Consider the following 19,975-nt stretch of genomic DNA (forward strand, 5'->3'; position numbering starts at 1 on the left):
ACAGTGCACTAGAAATTCAGATGGTGGCACAAAACAAGTTATCAGATCGGCTGTCCATAATCTGCAATATCAGATACTTAATTTAATTGACTACAATTATAGGCCAATGTGACTAACTTGGCTAAACAGTGGCTTAAATTAGATTGGTTGCACAACAGTGGCAGTTTTTGCTCATGTATAAAATTGCAAACATGTATTTCTCGGGGAAAGGATAACTGATATTGGTTGACAGTATTCCCATCTGTGTTTTTGAAATTGATTTGACTTACAATAAATGTAGGTTTCCAATTTTAAGAAAGTATAACAATTGTTGACTTTTTCCAAAAAGCATGTCACGCAGAAGCACAAGCAGAGATAGAGAGGCTGTCTTATTGTTTAGATTCACAATTTTAAGAAGTATTCACCTTAGATTTGTTTATACAGCCACTGTGGATGAGTGAAATACTAATTATTTGTTGTCGATTAGAAAATGCCAGAAGCGGCTTACAATTATCTTCTTATAGACATTAGAATTTACAAAATCCCATCCTTGTATTCAAACCCCTCAATGGCCTCCTCTGTCTCAATTGTGTACAGCATTGGTCTCCCCATGCAAGAAAAGATGTAAATGCATTAGAAACAGTTCAGAGCAGCTTTACCTGACTAATACCAGGAATGGGTGGGTTGTCTCATGAGGAAAGGTTGCAAAGTTTAGGTTTTGTATCCACTAAAGTTTAGAAGAGTAAGAGGTGACTTATCAAAACCTTTCAGCTCTTCAGGGGTCTTGACAGGACGGATGTGGAAAGGATGCTTCTATGTGGGCGAATCAAGAACCGGGGGTCACTGCTTAAAAATAAGGGGTCATTCATTTAAGACAGAAATGTTTTTTTTTCCTCAGTGGCTTGAGAATCTCTGGAACTCTCTTCCTCAAAAGCCTGTGGAAGCAGAGCTTTGGGATGTTTTTAAGGTAGAGCTGCATAGATTCTTGATCAAGGAGGTGAAAGGTTATTGGGGGATAGGTATGGAATGTGGAGCTGAGGTTACAACTCAGATCAGCCATAAATTACGGAGCAGGCTCGATGGGCCGAGTGGCCTACACCTGTTCCTAATTCGTACGTTCGTATTTCTGGGACTCCATCCAACAATACAACTCTCCGTGCACTCTTCCAATTCTGCCCCCACCCCTCCCTCCACAATTTCTATTGCCTCGGCACAACCCTCTGGAATTTCCTCATGAAGCCTCTCTTCCTCTTTCTCCTCCTTTAAGCCCCTCCCTAAAACCTCCCACTTTGGCCAAGTATCTGATACATTTATGTGGTTTGATGTTGAACATTGTCTGATTTATACTGCTGTGATGTGTCTTGGGACATGTTACTGAAGGCACTTTGTAAATGCAACTTGTTATTAATCAATAACATTTGCTGTTCAGGCTCGGATTATAAATATATTGTCTGGGACACATAGTTTGGGGGATATTTTTAAAAATCTGAAGCAATTTGTGGAAGAACAAAGAAAAGTACAGCACAGGAACAGGCCCTTCGGCCCTCCAAGCCCGTGCCGACCATGCTGCCCGACTAAACTACAATCTTCTACACTTCCTGGGTCCGTATCCCTCTATTCCCATCCTATTCAGGTATTTATCAAGATGCCCCTTAAATGTCACTATCGTCCCTGCTTCCACCACCTCCTCCGGCAGCGAGTTCCAGGCACCCACTACCCTCTGTGTAAAAACTTTTTTAAAAAGTTTTATGATTGACAGAAAGACTCTTCACAAAGATCGGGAATGTTGACAGAAACAAGTCGGCTGATCCCACAATTCTCAATGCGTACAGATATAAGCCCTCTTCCCTTTCATTGCTTGCAGCCTACAGGAATCTAGTGAACCAAACCCACAATTCTAGCCGAAGAAAGAAGACAGAGGATGGGCAGTGCAGTGGTTAGCACTGCTGCCTCACAGTGCCAGGGACCCGGGTTCAATTCCAACCTTGGGTCACTGTGTGGAGTTTGCACTTTCTCCCTGTGTCTGCGTGGGTTTCCTCCGGGTGCTGCTAGTTCCTCCCTCAGTCCAAAGATATGCAAGTTAGGTGGATTGGCCACGCTAAAATTGCTCCTTAGTGTTCAAAAGATTAGGTGGGGTTACTGGGTTGTGGTGGGGATGTGGGCCTAGGTAGAGTGCTCTTTCGGAGGGTCGGTGCACTTAATGGGCTGAATGCCCTCCTTGTACTGTAGGAATTATATGATTCTGTGTTACCTTGGTTGGGGGAAGGGAGGAAGCAAGTGACATGTGTCAGGAATAAAAGAGACGACCAATTTAGGACTGAGAGGAGGAGGAATTTCTTCACTCCAGAGGGTGGTGAATCTCTGGAATTCTCGGCCCCAAAGGGCTATGGAGTTGTTGAGTATATTCAAGACCAAGATCAATAGGTTTCTACATATTAAAAAAAAAATCAAAAATGGTGGAGGGCTGAATGGCCTACGTTAAAAACCTATTAAACCCTTCCATCTAGTGTTGTTAATTATCATAGGATAAAAATGAGCTAGAACAGAAAGAAAGATATTGAATAAAACAATGGCTATTTATGAATAAGAATAATCAAGGCCACTGATTAACATGACTCGCGTAAGAATGAAGCGTTTCAATTTTAATGCCCCCAACATTACTCCCCGCACCCCTCCCGAAGTCCCCTCAATAAAAACACAATTTGATTTCTTCGGTCACTACAAATCCGTGACCCTGATAAGCACATTAAATGGCGTAATACAAAACAATTTGCAGGGCAGCACGGTGGCACAGTGGGTTAGCCCTGCTGCCTCACGGCACCGACGTCCCAGGTTCGATCCCGGCTCTGGGTCATTGTCCGTGTGGAGTTTGCACATTCTCCCCGTGTTTGCGTGGGTTTCGACCCCACAACCCAAAGATGTGCAGGGTCGGTGGATTGGCCATGCTAAATTGTCCCTTAATTGGAAAAAATGAATTGGGTACTCTTAAATTTTTTTTTTTTAAACAATTTGCATTTATGTAGTCCCAAAGTACTTCGCTGAACTGCAATTAAACTAAAACTAAACAGCAGTGATTAGTGCTGTTGTTTCACAGCTCCAGGGTCCCAGGTTCGATTCCTGGCTTGGGTCGCCGTCTGTGCGGAGTCGTTACGTTCTCCCCGTGTCAGCGTGTGTTTCCGCCGGGTGCTCCAGTTTCCTCCCACAAGGGGCTGAACAGCTGGTTTGTAATGCAGAACAATGCCAGCAGCGCGAGTTCAATTCCCGTACCGGCCTCCCTGAACAGCCGCCGGAATGTGGTGACTAGGGGCATTTCACAGTAACTTCATTGAAGTTTACTTGTGACAATAAGCGATTATTACTACTACTACAAGTCCCGAAAGACGTGCGTGTTAGGTGAATCGGGCGCTCTGAATTCTCCCTCAGTGTTCCCGAACAGGCGCCGGAGTGTGGCAAAGAGGGAATTTTCACAGTAACTTCATTGCAGTGTTAATGTAAGCCCACTTGTGACACTAATAAAGATTATTATTAAGACCATAAGACATAGGAGCGGAAGTAAGGCCATTCGGCCCATCGAGTCCACTCCACCATTCAATCATGGCTGATTTCAACTCCATTTACCCGCTCTCTCTCCATTGCCCTTAATTCCTCGAGAAATCAAGAATTTATCAACTTCTGTCTTAAAGACACTCAACGTCCCGGCCTCCACCGCCCTCTGTGGCAATGAATTCCACAGACCCACCACCCTCTGGCTGAAGAAATTTCTCCTCATCTCGGTTCTAAAGCGACTCCCTTTTATTATAAGGGAGACAGACACCGAGCCAAGGAGGAGACACAAGGAGCACTTGGGAAAGAGGGAGGCACAGACTATCCTCTGGACTTACCGTGAACAGGGATGGGCAATAAATGCTGGCCCAACCAGCGATGCCTACATCCTGTAAATTAACTTTAAAAAAAATACAACACCAAACTGAGGACAGGCAGTATATCACAAAGCTACGTGTGTCGCAGCCCTCAATGTCCAATCAGAGGGAATTTTATTTGTACGTGAGAAAGGTTACCGTGGTCAGGTAGGTCAGTCTTTCCACAGGAAATAAGTGGAAGTCAGATGAGCAGCTGCAGCAAGCCAGACAGGTCAGTTAAAGGAAAAGTAAAAACTCAAGACAGCTCCAAACCGAATGTTAAACATACAAAATGGTTAAGCCATTTGAGAACAAGGATTCTTACAATTAGCTTAATTTCTAGTTCCGGTCTCCTGCACTTGTGCGGTAATCGTCCGTCCGTCCCCCGTTCTCCCCGCCCCCCCCACCCTCATCCCCACCCCCAGCAACAGCCCCCCAAACCAGAACTAGAAAACAGGGTTAAATGCAGTGTTTCAGCGTCCCTCCTTCCAAGAACGTAATGATTCCACATGTCTTCAACTTGTTAACTCACCTTTCAAACCAGCTTCAACCTGACCCATGAACAAACCCGGTTAAATTAGTCAGAGGGCGCAATCTACTGGCTGTTCACGCCAATGGGATATTCCGATCCCAAGCCGGCACGAGGGATGGCAGTCACCGGGAAATCCCGTTGACAACGACGGGGCCACCGAAAAACATGCAGCAGGTTGATGGTAAATCCCGCCCTTAACAAATATATTTGTTAGGTTGGTAGCGCAGCCCCTTTAAGGGGCGAGCCTTCACGGTGCACATGACCAGTTCGGGGCCTATCACTTGGGAACATGTGTACACCAACCAAATGGGAAATAGAGCAGGCGGGGCCCTGGGGGCAGGGCCCGGGAGTCAGAGTGAAGGCCTGCTAAGAAACCCTATGCCTGTATATCATAATAATCTTTATTAGTGTCACAAGTAGGTTTATATTAAACACTGCAATGAAGTTACTGTGAACATCTTACTAGTCACTAATAAAGCGTTGTTTAATGACATAAGAAGCCTCCACAGTATTACCTCCAGGCACCACATTTATATTTAGACAAAGGGGTCCACATCTACTTCCTGTTTTACAAAAGGTAGTTCCCTACAAATCAGTTTTTAAAGTCTTGCGTATAGCTTACACTTGGAGTATCATTTTCACTCCTGCAACATTTTGCTGTAAACACTCTTAGATGTTGTTATTAAAAATCAAACAGTGCATCATCCCCCAACTGTCCATGAGAAATGCCATGGGAGGTATATGGAGTAGCTCTCCTCGTTCTAACTGTAAAGCCAACAATGACTGCTTGTTGGCAGGGAGATCATCTTCCCCGAATACAGATAGATGAGACATCACATCAAACACTGCAACCAGTCAGTAGATGTGTGGAAGCAGATAATTTACTCCCAGTTCAGGAAATATTAAAAACATGCGGGGAGAGGGAGGGAGGGGGGGGGCGGGGGGGAAGCGCAGGATAGGTGAGAATCCCATTGAAAAAAGGTACAAACACTCTCCTCAATTCAATGAACCCTTCCATCAGTAAAGCTTTCCAAGTCTAGAGGAAAATGTAACATAACAATAAACATGTATTTATGCAGGTGAACAGCATGACACTGAGTAATTGCTTGGTCTGTTTGCTGTAGAGGAACATCACATGCACCTGTTATGCAGTTGTACACTGGAATAGCACATCCTCGGAGATTAGACAGTCTAACTTTTCTGAACTATGAACGCTGGCCAATGACGCCAGCTTTTTTTCAGGAAGTGTGAACAAGCCCCATACTACTTGGCCGGCTCTTCCCATCGGCAAGGTCTTCTGGACTCGCCAAAGGCCTTGGCGGTGGGTTCCCCAGCTGCGCGGCAAGTGAGAGATGCAAATGGCCGTTGACTTCTCCTGCCAGTGGGCAGCCAAAGGCGAGCTGCCTCCACCACCAAAAAATGGTGCGGGGTGGGGGTGAAATCCTAGCTGTTGTGTAGAGAAAGGCGATCATTCCATCCAAACTGATAGCCTAATAACATTGGTGTATTTTTTTTACATAATGGGGGGGGGATTCTATCTTTTTCAGATGAAGTGCAATGGCAGACAGCTTCAGCAGTGCCTTTCCCGCCAGCCAGAATGGTGGGATCCCGCGCTAGATTCTGCCTTTCCCGCCAGCTTAGTTCTCCGAGACACCAGGCGGGCCGGCGGCTGATTAGTCTTCCTGCTGTTAGCTGACGGGTTTGAGTGCTCCGACGTCATATGTAGACACCAGTCCAGCACACTCAAATCACCCTCTCCAGCCCACCTGTCTTCACCAGACCACGCAGGATGTCTGGCACCCAGAGGGAAATGGCGAGCAGCCTCAAGAGGCTGCCTCACTTCAACCATACTGCCCTTGAGCACATCCCCTGCAAGGTGTCCATGTTCCACTCGTGCTCTAAAGCCTTTGTGTAATCCCTTCCCATAAACAATGTAATCCCTTCCCATAAACGATGTGCGATCTCTTTGACCCCCCTGCTTGTGTACACGCAGATGTAATTTCATGCAGGCGTGATTGAATGGCCTGACAGATTGCTGTCAGGCAGCTGATTTAATGAGCGTTCACAAGATGCAAATGGCGTTCATGCCATTAACCTGCCATTGGAAGAATTGCCACGTGATTTTATGCCAGCGGGTTCCTGACTTGCTAGATTCGCCATTCCCACCTGCCTCCAAACCCACCCCGGGCGGTATGGGAGGAATCCGCCAATACTGCAATAGCCCACGTTTTTTTAAAAATTCATTCATGGGATGTGGGTGTTGCAGACGGGGCTTGCATTTATTGCAGTTAAGAGCCAACCGCATTGCTGTGGGTCTGGAGTCATGTGTGGGCCAGACCAGGTAAGGATGGCAGATTTCCTCCCCTAAAAGGTGATTAGTGAACCAGATGAGTTTTTATGACAATCGACAATGGTTTCATGGTCATCATTGGACTTTTAATTCCAGATTTTTACCAAATTCAAATTTCACCATCTGCTGTGGTGGGATTTGAACCCAGGCCCCAGGGTATTACCCTGGGTCTCTGGTTAACTAGTCCAGTGACAATACCATTATGTTACCACTTCCCACTGAAGTGTGAACATAACCAAAGAATGAAACTCTGGAACTGTGTTGTACATAAAGTGGTCTCTCAATATTATTATTTGCACATTATATTTTTAAAATACTGAACAAGTAGGCAGGACCTTGATTTAATTTGTCGACCAAAGCACTATCTTCAACATTCTACGGGTTACCATTGACCAGAAACTAAACTGAATTAGCCACATAAATATGGTCAAAGTCTGGCGCCACATGGTTCAGTGGTTAGCACTGCTGCCTCACGGCACCGAGGACCCGGGTTCGAATCCCAGCCCTGGGTCAACGTCCGTGTGGAGTTTGCACATTGTCCCCGTGTCTGCGTGGGTTTCACCCCCACAACCCAAAGGTGTGCAGGTTAGGTGGATTGGCCATGCTAAGTTGTCCCTTAATTGGAAAAAAATAATTGAGTACTCCAACTTTTTTTTTTTTTAAACTTACTCTTAATTTTTTTTAAAATAATAAATAAATATGGTCAAAGTTTAGGAATCATGTGGCAAGTAACTCACCTCCTGATTCCCAAAGCCTGTCCAGCAACAAGCCAGGAGTGTAATGGAATACTTTCCATTGGCCTGGATGAGTGAAGCTCCAAAAACACTCAAGATACTCCACACCATCCAGGACAAAGCAGCCGCTTGATTAGCATCCCTTCCACAAACATTCAATCCCTCAACCACTGACACACAGTAGCAGCCGTGTGCACCATCTACAAGATGCACTGCAGGAATTCAAAGTTCCTTCGGCAGCTCCGTCCAAACCCACGACCACTGCCATCTAGAAAGACAAGAGCAACAGACTCCTGAGAACCCCACTACCTGGAGGTTCCCCTCCAAGTCATTCACCATCCTGTTTTGGAAATATATATTTCCATTCCTTCACAGTCACTGGGCCAAATCCTAGAATTCCCTCCCAAACACCACCATGGGTGTACCTACACCTCAGGGACTGCAGGGGTTCAAGAAGGCAGCTCACCACCACCTTCTCAAGGGCAACGAGGGATCAACAGTAAATGCTGGCCAAGCCAGCAACACCCACATCCTGCAAATTATGATTATGTATTTTTAAATCAGCCCCTCTGACAATGCACGCCTCCCTTTTACTCACTGGACTAACAGGCAAGGGGTCAGGTCCTGTTGTGGATCTCCAGCTTAGAACCATCTAACCCCATAGCTTCCAACTCCGCCAAACTGATCCTTTCTCTTGAAGAGTCGAGGAACATGCGACTGCAGGAGTAGGCCATTCAGCCCTTTGAGCCTGTTCAATAAAATCATGGCTCATGTGATGGTGGTCTCAATTCTACTTCCCCAATCCCACATAAACGTTTACTCCCTTGTCTATCAAAATAATCCAATCTTGCCTTGAATAAATTCAACGATCCAGTCTCCATGACTTCAGACGACTAATGATCCTCAGAAAATAAAATTGTCCTCAACTCCATATTAAAGACCCATTATTCTTAAGATATGGCTCCTAGTTGTGTTCTTGTGGGAACATTCTTTCAGCAGCCAGCATATCAAGTCCTCTCTGAATCTTACAGGTTTCAATAAGATCACATTCTTCTAAACTCCAATGGGCACAGGCCAGTTGGGTTTGAAATGTTAACTCATCTGTTTCCCCATTCAGATGTTGCTGATTCTGCGGTTATTCTTCGCCGTCGCGTCCCCCCCCCACCCCCACCCCCACCACACACCACCCCACAGTATTTCAGCAACAACCCATGGGGGTAGCAAGATGCTGAGAGAAATTAAGAAAATTCAACCCTGAGTTCACAATGCCATTAATCCTGGTGTTCGTCATCAAACGTCCTGCATTGCCAACATTTATCCACGTATTATCTCAGGCCTGCTTGCCTGCAGTTAAATAGTCCCACAGCATACCTACTGGTTCAGCTTTGCTCCTCAGGAAAATGATATTCGTGCCCATGGCAGTCTGCTAACATTATCTGGGATGGCCATGATGCCATTGTCGATTCTCATCAAACCCCATCTGGTTCACTAATGTCCTTTAGGGAAGGAAACCTGTCCCCCTTACCTACTCTGGCCTATATGTGACTCCAGACCCAAGCAATATGGTTGACTCTTAAAATACCCTCACGGATGGGGAACACATGCTGACTCAGACAGCATTGCCCATATCCCATGAACAAATATTTTTTTAAATAAATACACGAGCAGACGGATAAATTTAACCTCCTCTATCCTCAATATGGTGTAGCTTGCCAACTTCTTAGCCCTAATGAGTGTTCATAGCCTTAATACGAGTGTTCATAGAATTTCCGGTGCAGAAGGAGGCCACTCGGCCCATCAAGTCTGCACGGCCCTTGGAAAGAGCACCCCACTTAAGTCCACACGTCCACCCTATGGCCATAACCCAGTAACCCCACCGAACCGTTTTGGACAGATAAGGGCAATTTATCATGGCCAATCCACCCAACCTGCATATCTTTGGATGTGGGAGGAAACCAGAGCACCCAGAGGAAACCCACATAGACACGGGGAGAACGTGCAGACTCCGCACAGTGACCTAAGCCAGGAATCGAACCCAGGACCCTGGAGCGGTGAAGCAACTGTGATAACCACTATGCCACCGTGCTGCCGATATATATATAGTTGCCATGCTATTAATCTTTGAAACCATCTACTGATAAACAAGAGGGGGTATAGGTTTCAGTAGCCCTGGGCAACTATGATGCTGCAACGAGGGCAAACGAGCTTGGAACGTGGAACCAGCCAGCCGGGCACGCGGAGATGATTGACGTGGGCCGACTGGCCAATCAGGGCTGCGGCCTGAGAGGAGACGGGCCAATGGCGGTGGCAGGGGTGCCGAGGGGGCGAGGCTCCCAGCCTGCCGGGGCTCGGAGACTCTCGTTAGTTTCAGTAGCAATTCACAAAAAGAAATACAATCAAAATGGCAACATGACATTCCAGGCGGAGTGGAAACCGACACGGCTGGAATCGCAAAACAGATACATTGTTTTCGCAAGGTTCTAAATTGTTACAGCACGTGTGCCGCCACAATGGAAGCCGTCCTCCAGGTACAAAGTCTTAATTTTAATTCATGCGTTTCATTATTTTTTTCCCCCTCTTCCCAAGGCTAAATTAAGATGTGTTCTTACCATAAATCATGGCCAGCCCGGTCTCGTGGATGAAACGAAAGCGCCGGTGTTTGAAGAGCCAGATGGTCAGGATGGTGAGCGTAAGGAGCAGGATGAAGAGCAGCAGATTAGCGCTGTCTTGCCGGTGGCTTTCTTCCGCCTCTTTCTCCGTGGCGATCTCCTCCATGGCGCTGTCAGCCCGGCACTGCCGAGCCCACGGCCACAGCAGCCAGAAAAGGACGAACAGAGGCTTCTTCAGGCCGCCGACCGGAGCCCCCCAGTCCCGGCGGCGGCTGCTACTGCTGCTGCTGACGGCCTCCATTGCCACAGGAGCTTGTCTGTTTTGTGTGTATGTGTCTAACCTCTGTGATTTGAGTGCTTGTCAATACTGCGTAGGATCGGAGAGAAGGGGCGGGCAAAGGAAAGGAGGAGACTTCGCACAGACCCCGCCTCGCACTTAAAGTGGCAACGCTCTTCCTGTTGCAAAATCTTAATTGTGTTCAGCATTTTATTTTTGCAACACTTATTTCAAAGAAGAACAAGGGGAGTTTGCCCTTGCGTCCTGGCCAATATTTATCCCTCAATCAGCATTGCAAACAAAACAATATATTTGGTCATTGTCACATTGTTGTCTGTTGGAGCTTGCTGTGCACAGTTTGGCTGCCACAATTACTTTTTTAAAAAATTTTAGAGTACCCAATTCTTCTTCCCAATTAAGGGGCAATTTAGCGTGGCCAATCCACCTATCCTGCACATCGTTGGGTTGCGGAGGTGAAACCCACGCAGACAAAGACCAAAGAAAAGTACAACACAGGAACAGGCCCATCGGCTCTCAACCTGTGCCGACCATGCTGCGCGACTAAATTACAATCTTCTACACTTCCTGGGTCCGTATCCCTCTATTCCCATCCTATTCATGTATTTGTCAAGATGCCCCTTAAATGTCACTATCGTCCCTGCTTCAACCACCTCCTCCGGCAGCGAGTTCCAAGCACCCACTCATCTGTGTAAAAAAACTTGCCTCGTACATCTACTCTAAACCTTGCTCCTCGCACCTTAAACCTATGCCCCCTAGTAATTGACCCCTCTACCCTGGGGAAAAGCCTCTGACTATCCACTCTGTCTATGCCCCTCTATCAGGTCGTCCCTAACCAGGCAACATTCTGGTAAATCTCTTCTGCACCCTCTCTAAAGCCTCCACATCCTTCTGGTAGTGTGCCAACCAGAATTGAACACTATACGCCAAGTGTGGCCTAACTAAGGTTCCATACAGCTTGTGGTAGTATGCATTAGGGGTCATGTGGGACTGTGAAGCCATGATGCCATTGGCTGACAGATCCCGGGTCCTGGTTGGCTGTTGATCTCTAGCTCCGCCCTGAAGACGGAGTATAAGAACCAGGAGTTCTCCCCGCAGCTCCAGTCTGTTGCTGAACTGCGGGGAACAAGTCACGCTTAATAAAGCCTCATCGACGTCATCTCTATTCGTCTCTCGTAAGTCATTGTGCACTACAATTTATTAAGCGTGCTTAAAGGACTATGGAGCTCAGGATCGCCCCGGAATGCCTGCGGATCAGCCCCCACGCAGTGAACTCAGCAGCAGTTTTTAAACACTGGCAAGCTTGTTTCGAAGGCTACCTCCGAACGGCCCCCGGCCGGATCACAGAAGACCAGAAACTGCAGGTCCTGCATTCGAGGGTAAGCCCGGAAATTTACCCTCTCATAGAAGACGCAGAGGATTTCCAGACGGCGTTCGCAGCACTAAAGAGCGTCTACATTCGCCCAGTGAACAAGGTCTACGCACGCTACCAACTCGCAACGAGACGGCAAAGTCCCGGAGAATCGCTAGACGAATTCTACGCTGCGCTGCTACTTTTGGGACAGGCCTGCAGCTGCCCGCCGGTAAACACGGCTGAACACAAGAACATGTTAATTTGCGATGCGTTTGTGGCAGGTATGAACTCTCCCCAAATCCGCCAAAGACTGTTAGAAAAAGAGTCGCTAGGACTCTCAGAGGCACGGGCCCTTGCAGCTTCCCTAGATGTGGCCACGCAAAACGCCCGCGCGTACGGCCCCGACCGCGCGGCAGCCCCTTGGGCTCCGTGGACCCCCGTCGTGACAAACCCCCCACCCCCCCTTCACAGGCTTGCGCGGTTCAGACGCCAGGTCATCCCGGGGGGGCCCGCTGCTATTTCTGCGGGCAGGCGAAACACCCCCGGCAGCGCTGCCCGGCCCGCGCAGCGATTTGCAAGAGCTGCGGCAAAAAGGGCCATTTCGCGGCTGTGTGCCGGTCCCGGGGGGTCGCCGCTGTCCCCGGAGAAGAAAGAGTCCAGCGCATCCCAAACGCTCCCCAACCCCCCCCAGCGCCCCATGTGCGACCCGCAGGCGCCGCCATTTTGGGTCCCGGCCACCACGAGGGGAGGATGGGCGCCGCCATCTTGGGACCCCCAGCCATGTGCGATGCATGGGGATGGCCATTTTGTGCACCCCCGCCGCCATCTTGGGACCCCCAGCCATGTGCGATGCATGGGGCGGCCATTTTGTCCACCCCCGCCGCCAGCTTGGACGACAACAAAGGACCCCAGCATCGACGGCTCCACGGGGTTCGAAGAAGACGCTGAGACACTGCGACCACATCTGGCCTTGGTGACGCTGGACCAAGCACGGCCCCGGACGCTCCAGACGACGACAACAACGGTGCTGATCAACGGACATGAGACACCATGCCTGATCGACTCCGGGAGCACCGAAAGTTTCATCCACCCCGACACGGTAAGACGCTGTTTCTTGACCATCCGCCCAAGTATGCAAAAGATTTCCCTAGCTGCAGGATCCCACTCCGTACAGATCAAAGGGTTCTGCATAGTGACCCTAACGGTGCAAGGGAGGGAGTTTAAAAACTACAGGCTCTACGTCCTTCCCCAACTCTGCGCGCCCACATTACTGGGATTAGACTTCCAGTGCAACCTGCAGAGCCTAACATTCCAATTCGGCGGCCCAATACCCCCACTCACTATCTGCGGCCTCGCAACCCTCAAAGTTGAACCCCCATCCTTGTTTGCAAACCTCACCCCGGATTGCAAACCCGTCGCCACTAGGAGCAGACGGTACAGCGCCCAGGACCGGACATTTATTCGGTCCGAAGTCCAGCGGTTGCTGAAGGAAGGCATAATCCAGGCCAGCAATAGTCCCTGGAGAGCACAGGTGCAGGAAAGACAGGGGAGAAGCAAAGGATGGTCATAGACTATAGCCAGACCATCAACAGGTACACACAGCTAGATGCGTACCCTCTCCTCCGCATATCCGACATGGTCAATCGGATTGCCCAATATAAGGTCTTCTCCACCGTGGACCTCAAGTCCGCCTACCACCAGCTCCCCATCCGCCCAAGTGACCGCAAGTACACAGCCTTCGAGGCAGACGGGCGACTATACCACTTCCTAAGGGTCCCATTTGGCGTCACAAACGGGGTCTCGGTCTTCCAACGGGAGATGGACCGAATGGTTGATCAACACGGGTTGCAGGCCACGTTCCCGTATCTCGACAATGTAACCATCTGCGGCCACGATCAGCAGGACCACGACGCCAACCTCCAAAAATTCCTCCAGACCGCTAAAGCCTTGAACCTCACATACAACGAGGACAAGTGCGTGTTTAGCACAAACCGGCTAGCCATCTTGGGATATGTAGTGCGCAATGGGATAATAGGCCCCGACCCCGAACGCATGCGCCCCCTCATGGAATTTCCCCTCCCCCACTGCTCCAAAGCCCTGAAACGCTGCCTGGTGTTCTTTTCATATTACGCCCAGTGGGTCCCCCAGTACGCAGACAAGGCCCGCCCCCTAATACAGACCACTACCTTCCCCCTGTCGACAGAGGCTCGCCAGGCCTTCAGCCGCATCAAAGCGGATATCGCAAAGGCCACGATGCGCGCCATTGACGAGTCCCTCCCCTTCCAGGTCGAGAGCGACGCCTCCGATGTAGCTCTAGCGGCCACCCTTAACCAAGCGGGCAGACCCGTGGCCTTTTTCTCCCGAACCCTCCACGCCTCAGAAATCCGCCACTCCTCAGTGGAAAAGGAAGCCCAAGCCATAGTGGAAGCTGTGCGACATTGGAGGCATTACCTGGCTGGCAGGAGATTCACTCTCCTCACTGACCAACGGTCGGTAGCTTTCATGTTCGATAATGCACAGCGGGGCAAAATTAAAAATGACAAGATCTTAAGGTGGAGGATCGAGCTCTCCACCTTCAACTACGAGATCTTGTACCGTCCCGGAAAGCTGAACGAGCCGTCCGATGCCCTATCCCGCGGCACATGTGCCGACGCACAAATAGACCGTCTCCAAACCCTCCATGAGGACCTCTGCCACCCGGGGGTCACTCGGTTCTACCATTTTATAAAGTCCCGCAACCTCCCCTACTCCGTGGAGGAGGTCCGTTCAGTCACCGGGAACTGCCACATCTGCGCAGAGTGCAAACCGCACTTTTTCAGGCCGGATAGAGCGCACCTGATCAAGGCTTCCCGTCCCTTTGAACGCCTCAGTCTGGATTTCAAAGGGCCCCTCCCCTCCACCGACCGCAACACATACTTCCTGAACGTGGTGGACGAGTACTCTCGTTTCCCTTTCGCCATCCCCTGCCCCGACATGACAGCGGCCACAGTTATTAAAGCCCTTAGCACCATATTCACACTGTTCGGTTGCCCCGCATATATCCATAGCGACAGGGGGTCCTCCTTCATTTTTTTTTTTTTTTTTTTTTTTTTTTTTTTTTTTTTTTTAATTTTAGCATGGCCAATCCACCTAACCTGCACGTCTTTGGACTGTGGGAGGAAACCGGAGCACCCGGAGGAAACCCACGCGGACACGGGGAGAACGTGCAAACTCCGCACAGACAGTGACCCAGCGGGGAATCGAACCTGGGACCCTGGCGCTGTGAAGCCACAGTGCTAATCACTTGTGCTACCGTGCTGCCCATGGGGGGTCCTCCTTCATGAGTAACGAGCTGCGCCAGTTCCTGCTCAGCAAGGGTATAGCCTCGAGCAGGACGACCAGCTACAACCCCCGGGGGAACGGGCAAGTAGAGAGGGAGAACGGCACGGTCTGGAAGACCGTCCTACTGGCCCTACGGTCCAGGGATCTCCCAGTTTCACGGTGGCAGGAGGTCCTCCCGGACGCTCTCCACTCCATCCGGTCACTGCTGTGTACCACCACTAATCAAACGCCCCATGAGCGCCTCCTTGTCTTCCCCAGGAAGTCCTCCTCCGGAACGTCGCTGCCGACCTGGCTGGCGGCCCCAGGACCCAGCTTGCTCCGGAAACATGTGCGGGTGCACAAGTCGGACCCGTTGGTCGAGAGGGTTCACCTCCTCCACGCGAACCCGCAGTACGCCTACGTGGCGTACCCCGACGGCCGACAGGACACGGTCTCCCTGCGAGACCTGGAGCCCACCGGCGACACTGATCACCCCCTCCCTGCCACCGGCGCACCCCGCGACCGCCCCCTTCCCGGGAGGATCGGTCCTCCTCCCATGTCCGTCCAGGAGTGAAGCAGAAGCAGACACCGTAAAGCTCCCGGAGACGACAACGCTGGAACAAGCACCTGCACCACCACCAGGGCTGAGGCGATCGACAAGGAAGACCAGACCGCCCGCTCGACTCGTGGCATCGGTGTAACACAAGAGTGTTGTGGGACTATAACGAGAAGGTTCTGTTCCTCTTACGAATATTGTAAATAGTTCACAAACCCTGTACATAGCCCAGTGTAGGGCACTGTAATGACATGCAAAAAGTTTTTTTCCTCCCAGGACCAGCCTTGTAAACCCCTACCACCATGCGAAGCACCACCCCGCCGGGTTCATTTTTAACAAGGGGTGAATGTGGTAGTATGCATTAGGGGTCATGTGGGACTGTGAAGCCGTGATGCCATTGGCTGACAGATCCCGGGTCCTGGTTGGCTGTTGATCTCTAGCTCCGCCCTGAAGGCGGAGTATAAGAACCAGGAGTTCTCCCCGCAGCTCCAGTCTGCTGCTGAACTGCGGGGAACAAGTCACGCTTAATAAAGCCTCATCGACTTCATCTCTATTCGTCTCTCGTAAGTCATTGTGCGCTACACAGCTGCAACATGACTTGCCAATTCTTATACTCAATGCCCCGGCCAATGAAGGCAAGCATGCCGTATGCCTTCTTGACTACCTTCTCCACCTGTGTTGCCCCTTTCAGTGACCTGTGGACTGTACACCTAGATGTCTCTGACTTTCAATACTCTTGAGGGTTCTACCATTCACTGTATATTCCCTACCTGCATTAGACCTTCCAAAATGCATTACCTCACATTTGTCCGGATTAAACTCCATCTGCCATCTCTCCGCCCAAGTCTCCAAACAATCTAAATCCTGCTGTATCCTCTGACAGTCCTCATCGCTATCCGCAATTCCACCAACCTTTGTGTCGTCTGCAAACTTACTAATCAGACCAGTTACATTTTCCTCCAAATCATTTATATATACTACAAACAGCAAAGGTCCCAGCACTGATCCCTGCGGAACACCACTAGTCACAGCCCTCCAATTAGAAAAGCATCCTTCCATTGCTACTCTCTGCCTTCTGTGACCGAGCCAGTTCTGTATCCACCTTGCCAGCTCACCTTTCTAACCTTCTTCAGTATTCTGGGGTAGATCCCATCAGGCCCTGGGGACTTATCTACCTTAATATTTTTCAAGACGCCCAACACCTCGTCTTTTTGGATCTCAATGTGACCCAGGCTAACGACACACCCTTCTCCAGACTCAATATCCACCAATTCCTTCTCTTTGGTGAATACTGATGCAAAGTATTCATTTAGTACCTCGCCCATTTTCTCTGGCTCCACACATAGATTCCCTTGCCTATCCTTCAGTGGGCCAACCCTTTCCCTGGCTACCCTTTTGCTTTTTATGTACGTGTAAAAAGCCTAGGGATTTTCCTTAACCCTATTTGCCAATGACTTTTCGTGACCCCTTCTAGCCCTCCTGACTCCTTGCTTAAGTTCCTTCCTACTTTGCTTATATTCCACACAGGCTTCATCTGTTCCCAGCCTTCTAGCCTTTTAGCCCTGACAAATGCCTCCTTTTTCTTTTTGACGAGGCCTACAATATCTCTTGTTATCCAAGGTTCCCGAAAATTGCCGTATTTATCCTTCTTCCTCACAGGAACATGCCGGTTCTGAATTCCTTTCAGCTGACACTTGAAAGCCTCCCACATGTCAGATATTGATTTACCTTCAAACATCCGCCCCCAATCTAGGTTCTTCAGTTCCTTCCTAATATTGTTATAATTAGACTTCCCCCAATTTAGCACATCCACCCGAGGTCCACCAGCACTTTAAAACTTACTGAATTGTGATCACTGTTCCCGAAATGCTCCCCTACTGAAACTTCTACCACCGGGCCGGGCTCATTCCCCAATACCAGGTCCAGTACAGCCCCTTTCCTAGTTGGACTGTCTACATATTGTTTTAAGAAGCCCTCCTGCATGCTCCTTACAAACTCTGCCCCGTCTAAGCCCCTGGCACTAAGTGAGTCCCAGTCAATATTGGGGAAGTTGAAGTCTCCCATCACAACAACCCTGTTGTTTTTACTCTTTTCCAAAATCTGTCTACCTATCTGGTCCTCTATCTCCCGCTGGCTGTTGGAAGGCCTGTAGTAAACCCCCAACATTGTGACTGCACCCTTCTTATTCCTGATCTCTACCCATATAGCCTCACTGCCCTCTGAGGTGTCCTCCCGTAGTACAGCTGTGATATTCTCCCTAACCAGTAGCGCAACTCCGCCACCCCTTTTACATCCCCCTCTATCCCGCCTGAAACATCTAAATCCTGGAACGTTTAGCTGCCAATCCTGCCCTTCCCTCAACCAGGTCTCTGTAATGGCAGCAACATCATAGTTCCAAGTACTAATCCAAGCTCTAAGTTCATCTGCCTTACCCGTATTAATACTTGCATTAAAACATATGCACTTCAGGCCACCAGACCCATTGTGTTCAGCAACTTCTCCCTGTCTGCTCTGCCTCAGAGCCTTACTGGCCCTATTCCCTAGTTCTCCCTCAATGCTCTCACCTTCTGACCTATTGCTCCCGTGCCCACCGCCCGGTGGACACGGGGAGAATGTGCAAACTCCACACGGACAGTGACCCAGGGCCGGGATTCAAACCCGGGTCCTCAGTGCCGTAGGCAGCAATGCTAACCACTGTGCCATGTGCCTTGCCGGCTGCCACATTTCTGACATGACAACACTGACGACACTGCAACAGTACTTCTTTGGCCACAAAGCACTTTGGGACGTAGATGTGCAAGGTGCTATATGAATTCCCGGCATTCCTTCTTCTCTTGCAATCACAATGCTTGGATTACGAACTCTTGAAACAGTCCCTTCTCTACACATTATAAAGTACAGCTGTTTTTGTCACTTAAGTTCTGCCTCTGAAGGCAAATTTGCACATTGGTTGTGTGCCAGGCTAAAGCAAAATACTGTGGAGCCTCTGGCAGCAGATGGTGATGTTGGGATGGAAGCACAGAGCAGGGGTACTGGTCAGCCCCTGTGGGTATATCCCTGTCGGCGGCGGTGTCTTTGAAAGCTGCGGGGCGGAGACAGGTGCCATGAAGTGAGGGAGAAAGCAGGAAGAACTAATTGAGAGCCTTTGGGTGGCAGTGTGGTGGGAACCTAGGGGCGATTTGATGCCTCTTGGTGTGGCTGACAAGGGAATTGGAAACCCAGCCAAACTGACTGGCAGTACCCCCAAGTCTGAGAAGCCTCCTAAGACAGAGTGTCAGAGAACAGGACAGCAGCCAGGAGCTGGGCAGCTGAACAAGCCTGGGGAGTGACTGCATTGAGGAGCTGAATCCTGTTGAATAAACGCAGAGATCTGGAGCATCAGCAGAGAATGTTCTCTGCAAATAGTTTGTTTCTTGAAGTTAGGTTTTCCCTTGAGGGCCAATACTGCTTTTTAAAAAATATATATTTTAATTTATCCAATTAAGGGGCAATTTAGCGTGGCCAATCCACCTATCCTGCACCTCTTTGGGTTGTAGGGGTGAGAACCCACCTTGACACGGGGAGAATGTGTAAAGGGGGCCAATGCTGCTTTGATGGCAGTGGAATAAACAAACCTTGCTTTACAACTTCTGCGCAGCTCTTATGCATCAATTGCACACTACACTGAAATAAAAGCAGAAAATACTCAGTAGGTCAGGCAGCACCTGTGGAGAGATTATTTCAGATGAAGTTTCATTTCAACTCCTTTCATCTCTTGTTTGTAAACAAGTTGGCGTTTCTAGACTTCAAGTTAAACGCCAAAAATCCATCACCACACCTACAATCTCCATTTAGAATAGTGCCTTCAACATAGACCAAAGTTGGTAATCTTAGAAATTCATCTCTAAAGTTAGTCACAGATGAAAGGCAAAGCAGTAGAAGGAGCATTGTGAAGGGTCATGAAACTTAGTCAAAGTGATCGATTTTAACGAGGGCGTTAAATGTGGTGAGACAGGAGGGCAGTACGGTGGCGTAGTGGTTAGCCGTACTGTCTCACGGCGCCGAGGTCCCAGGTTCAATCTCGGCTCTGGGTCACTGTCCGTGTGGAGTTTGCATATTCTCCCCGTGTTTGTGTGGGTTTCACACCCACAACCCAAAGATGTGCAGGGTAGGTGGATTGGCCACACTAAATTGCCCCTTAATTGAAAAAATTAGTTGGATAGTCTAAAAAATTTTTTTTTTAAAGGTGGTGAGACAGAAACGTTTGAGGGGGGTGGCTGAAATTCTCGTGCTGAGGGCCTAGGTAGTGAAGGCACAGTTGCCAATGCATGGCTAAGTGGATGATGCTCAAAAGGCCAGAGTTGCAGTTTTGGGAGGGGGTTACAGAT

General features: G+C 49.3%; 2 protein-coding genes across 4 annotated transcripts in view; one reads left to right on the forward strand and one right to left on the reverse strand.

The window, feature by feature from the left end:
* slc9a7 (solute carrier family 9 member 7) overlaps nucleotides 1-10,491 on the reverse strand; it is a 205,973-nt gene extending 195,482 nt beyond the window's left edge. For all 3 annotated transcript variants that reach the window (XM_072477258.1, XM_072477259.1, XM_072477257.1), the window contains exon 1: nucleotides 10,104-10,491. In XM_072477258.1, the coding sequence (XP_072333359.1) occupies nucleotides 10,104-10,404 (301 nt within the window). In that variant the 5' untranslated portion in view covers nucleotides 10,405-10,491. The remainder of the gene's footprint in view (nucleotides 1-10,103) is intronic.
* The window catches only part of rp2 (RP2 activator of ARL3 GTPase), an 81,898-nt gene continuing 71,752 nt past the window's right edge, over nucleotides 9,830-19,975 (forward strand). Inside the window, exon 1 of the mRNA XM_072477262.1 lies at nucleotides 9,830-10,022. Coding sequence (XP_072333363.1) covers nucleotides 10,005-10,022 — 18 coding nt within the window. The 5' untranslated portion in view covers nucleotides 9,830-10,004. The remainder of the gene's footprint in view (nucleotides 10,023-19,975) is intronic.

This window comes from Scyliorhinus torazame, chromosome 15 (genome assembly GCF_047496885.1).
Source record: "Scyliorhinus torazame isolate Kashiwa2021f chromosome 15, sScyTor2.1, whole genome shotgun sequence".
In the NCBI taxonomy this organism is placed as follows: Eukaryota; Metazoa; Chordata; class Chondrichthyes; order Carcharhiniformes; family Scyliorhinidae; genus Scyliorhinus; species Scyliorhinus torazame.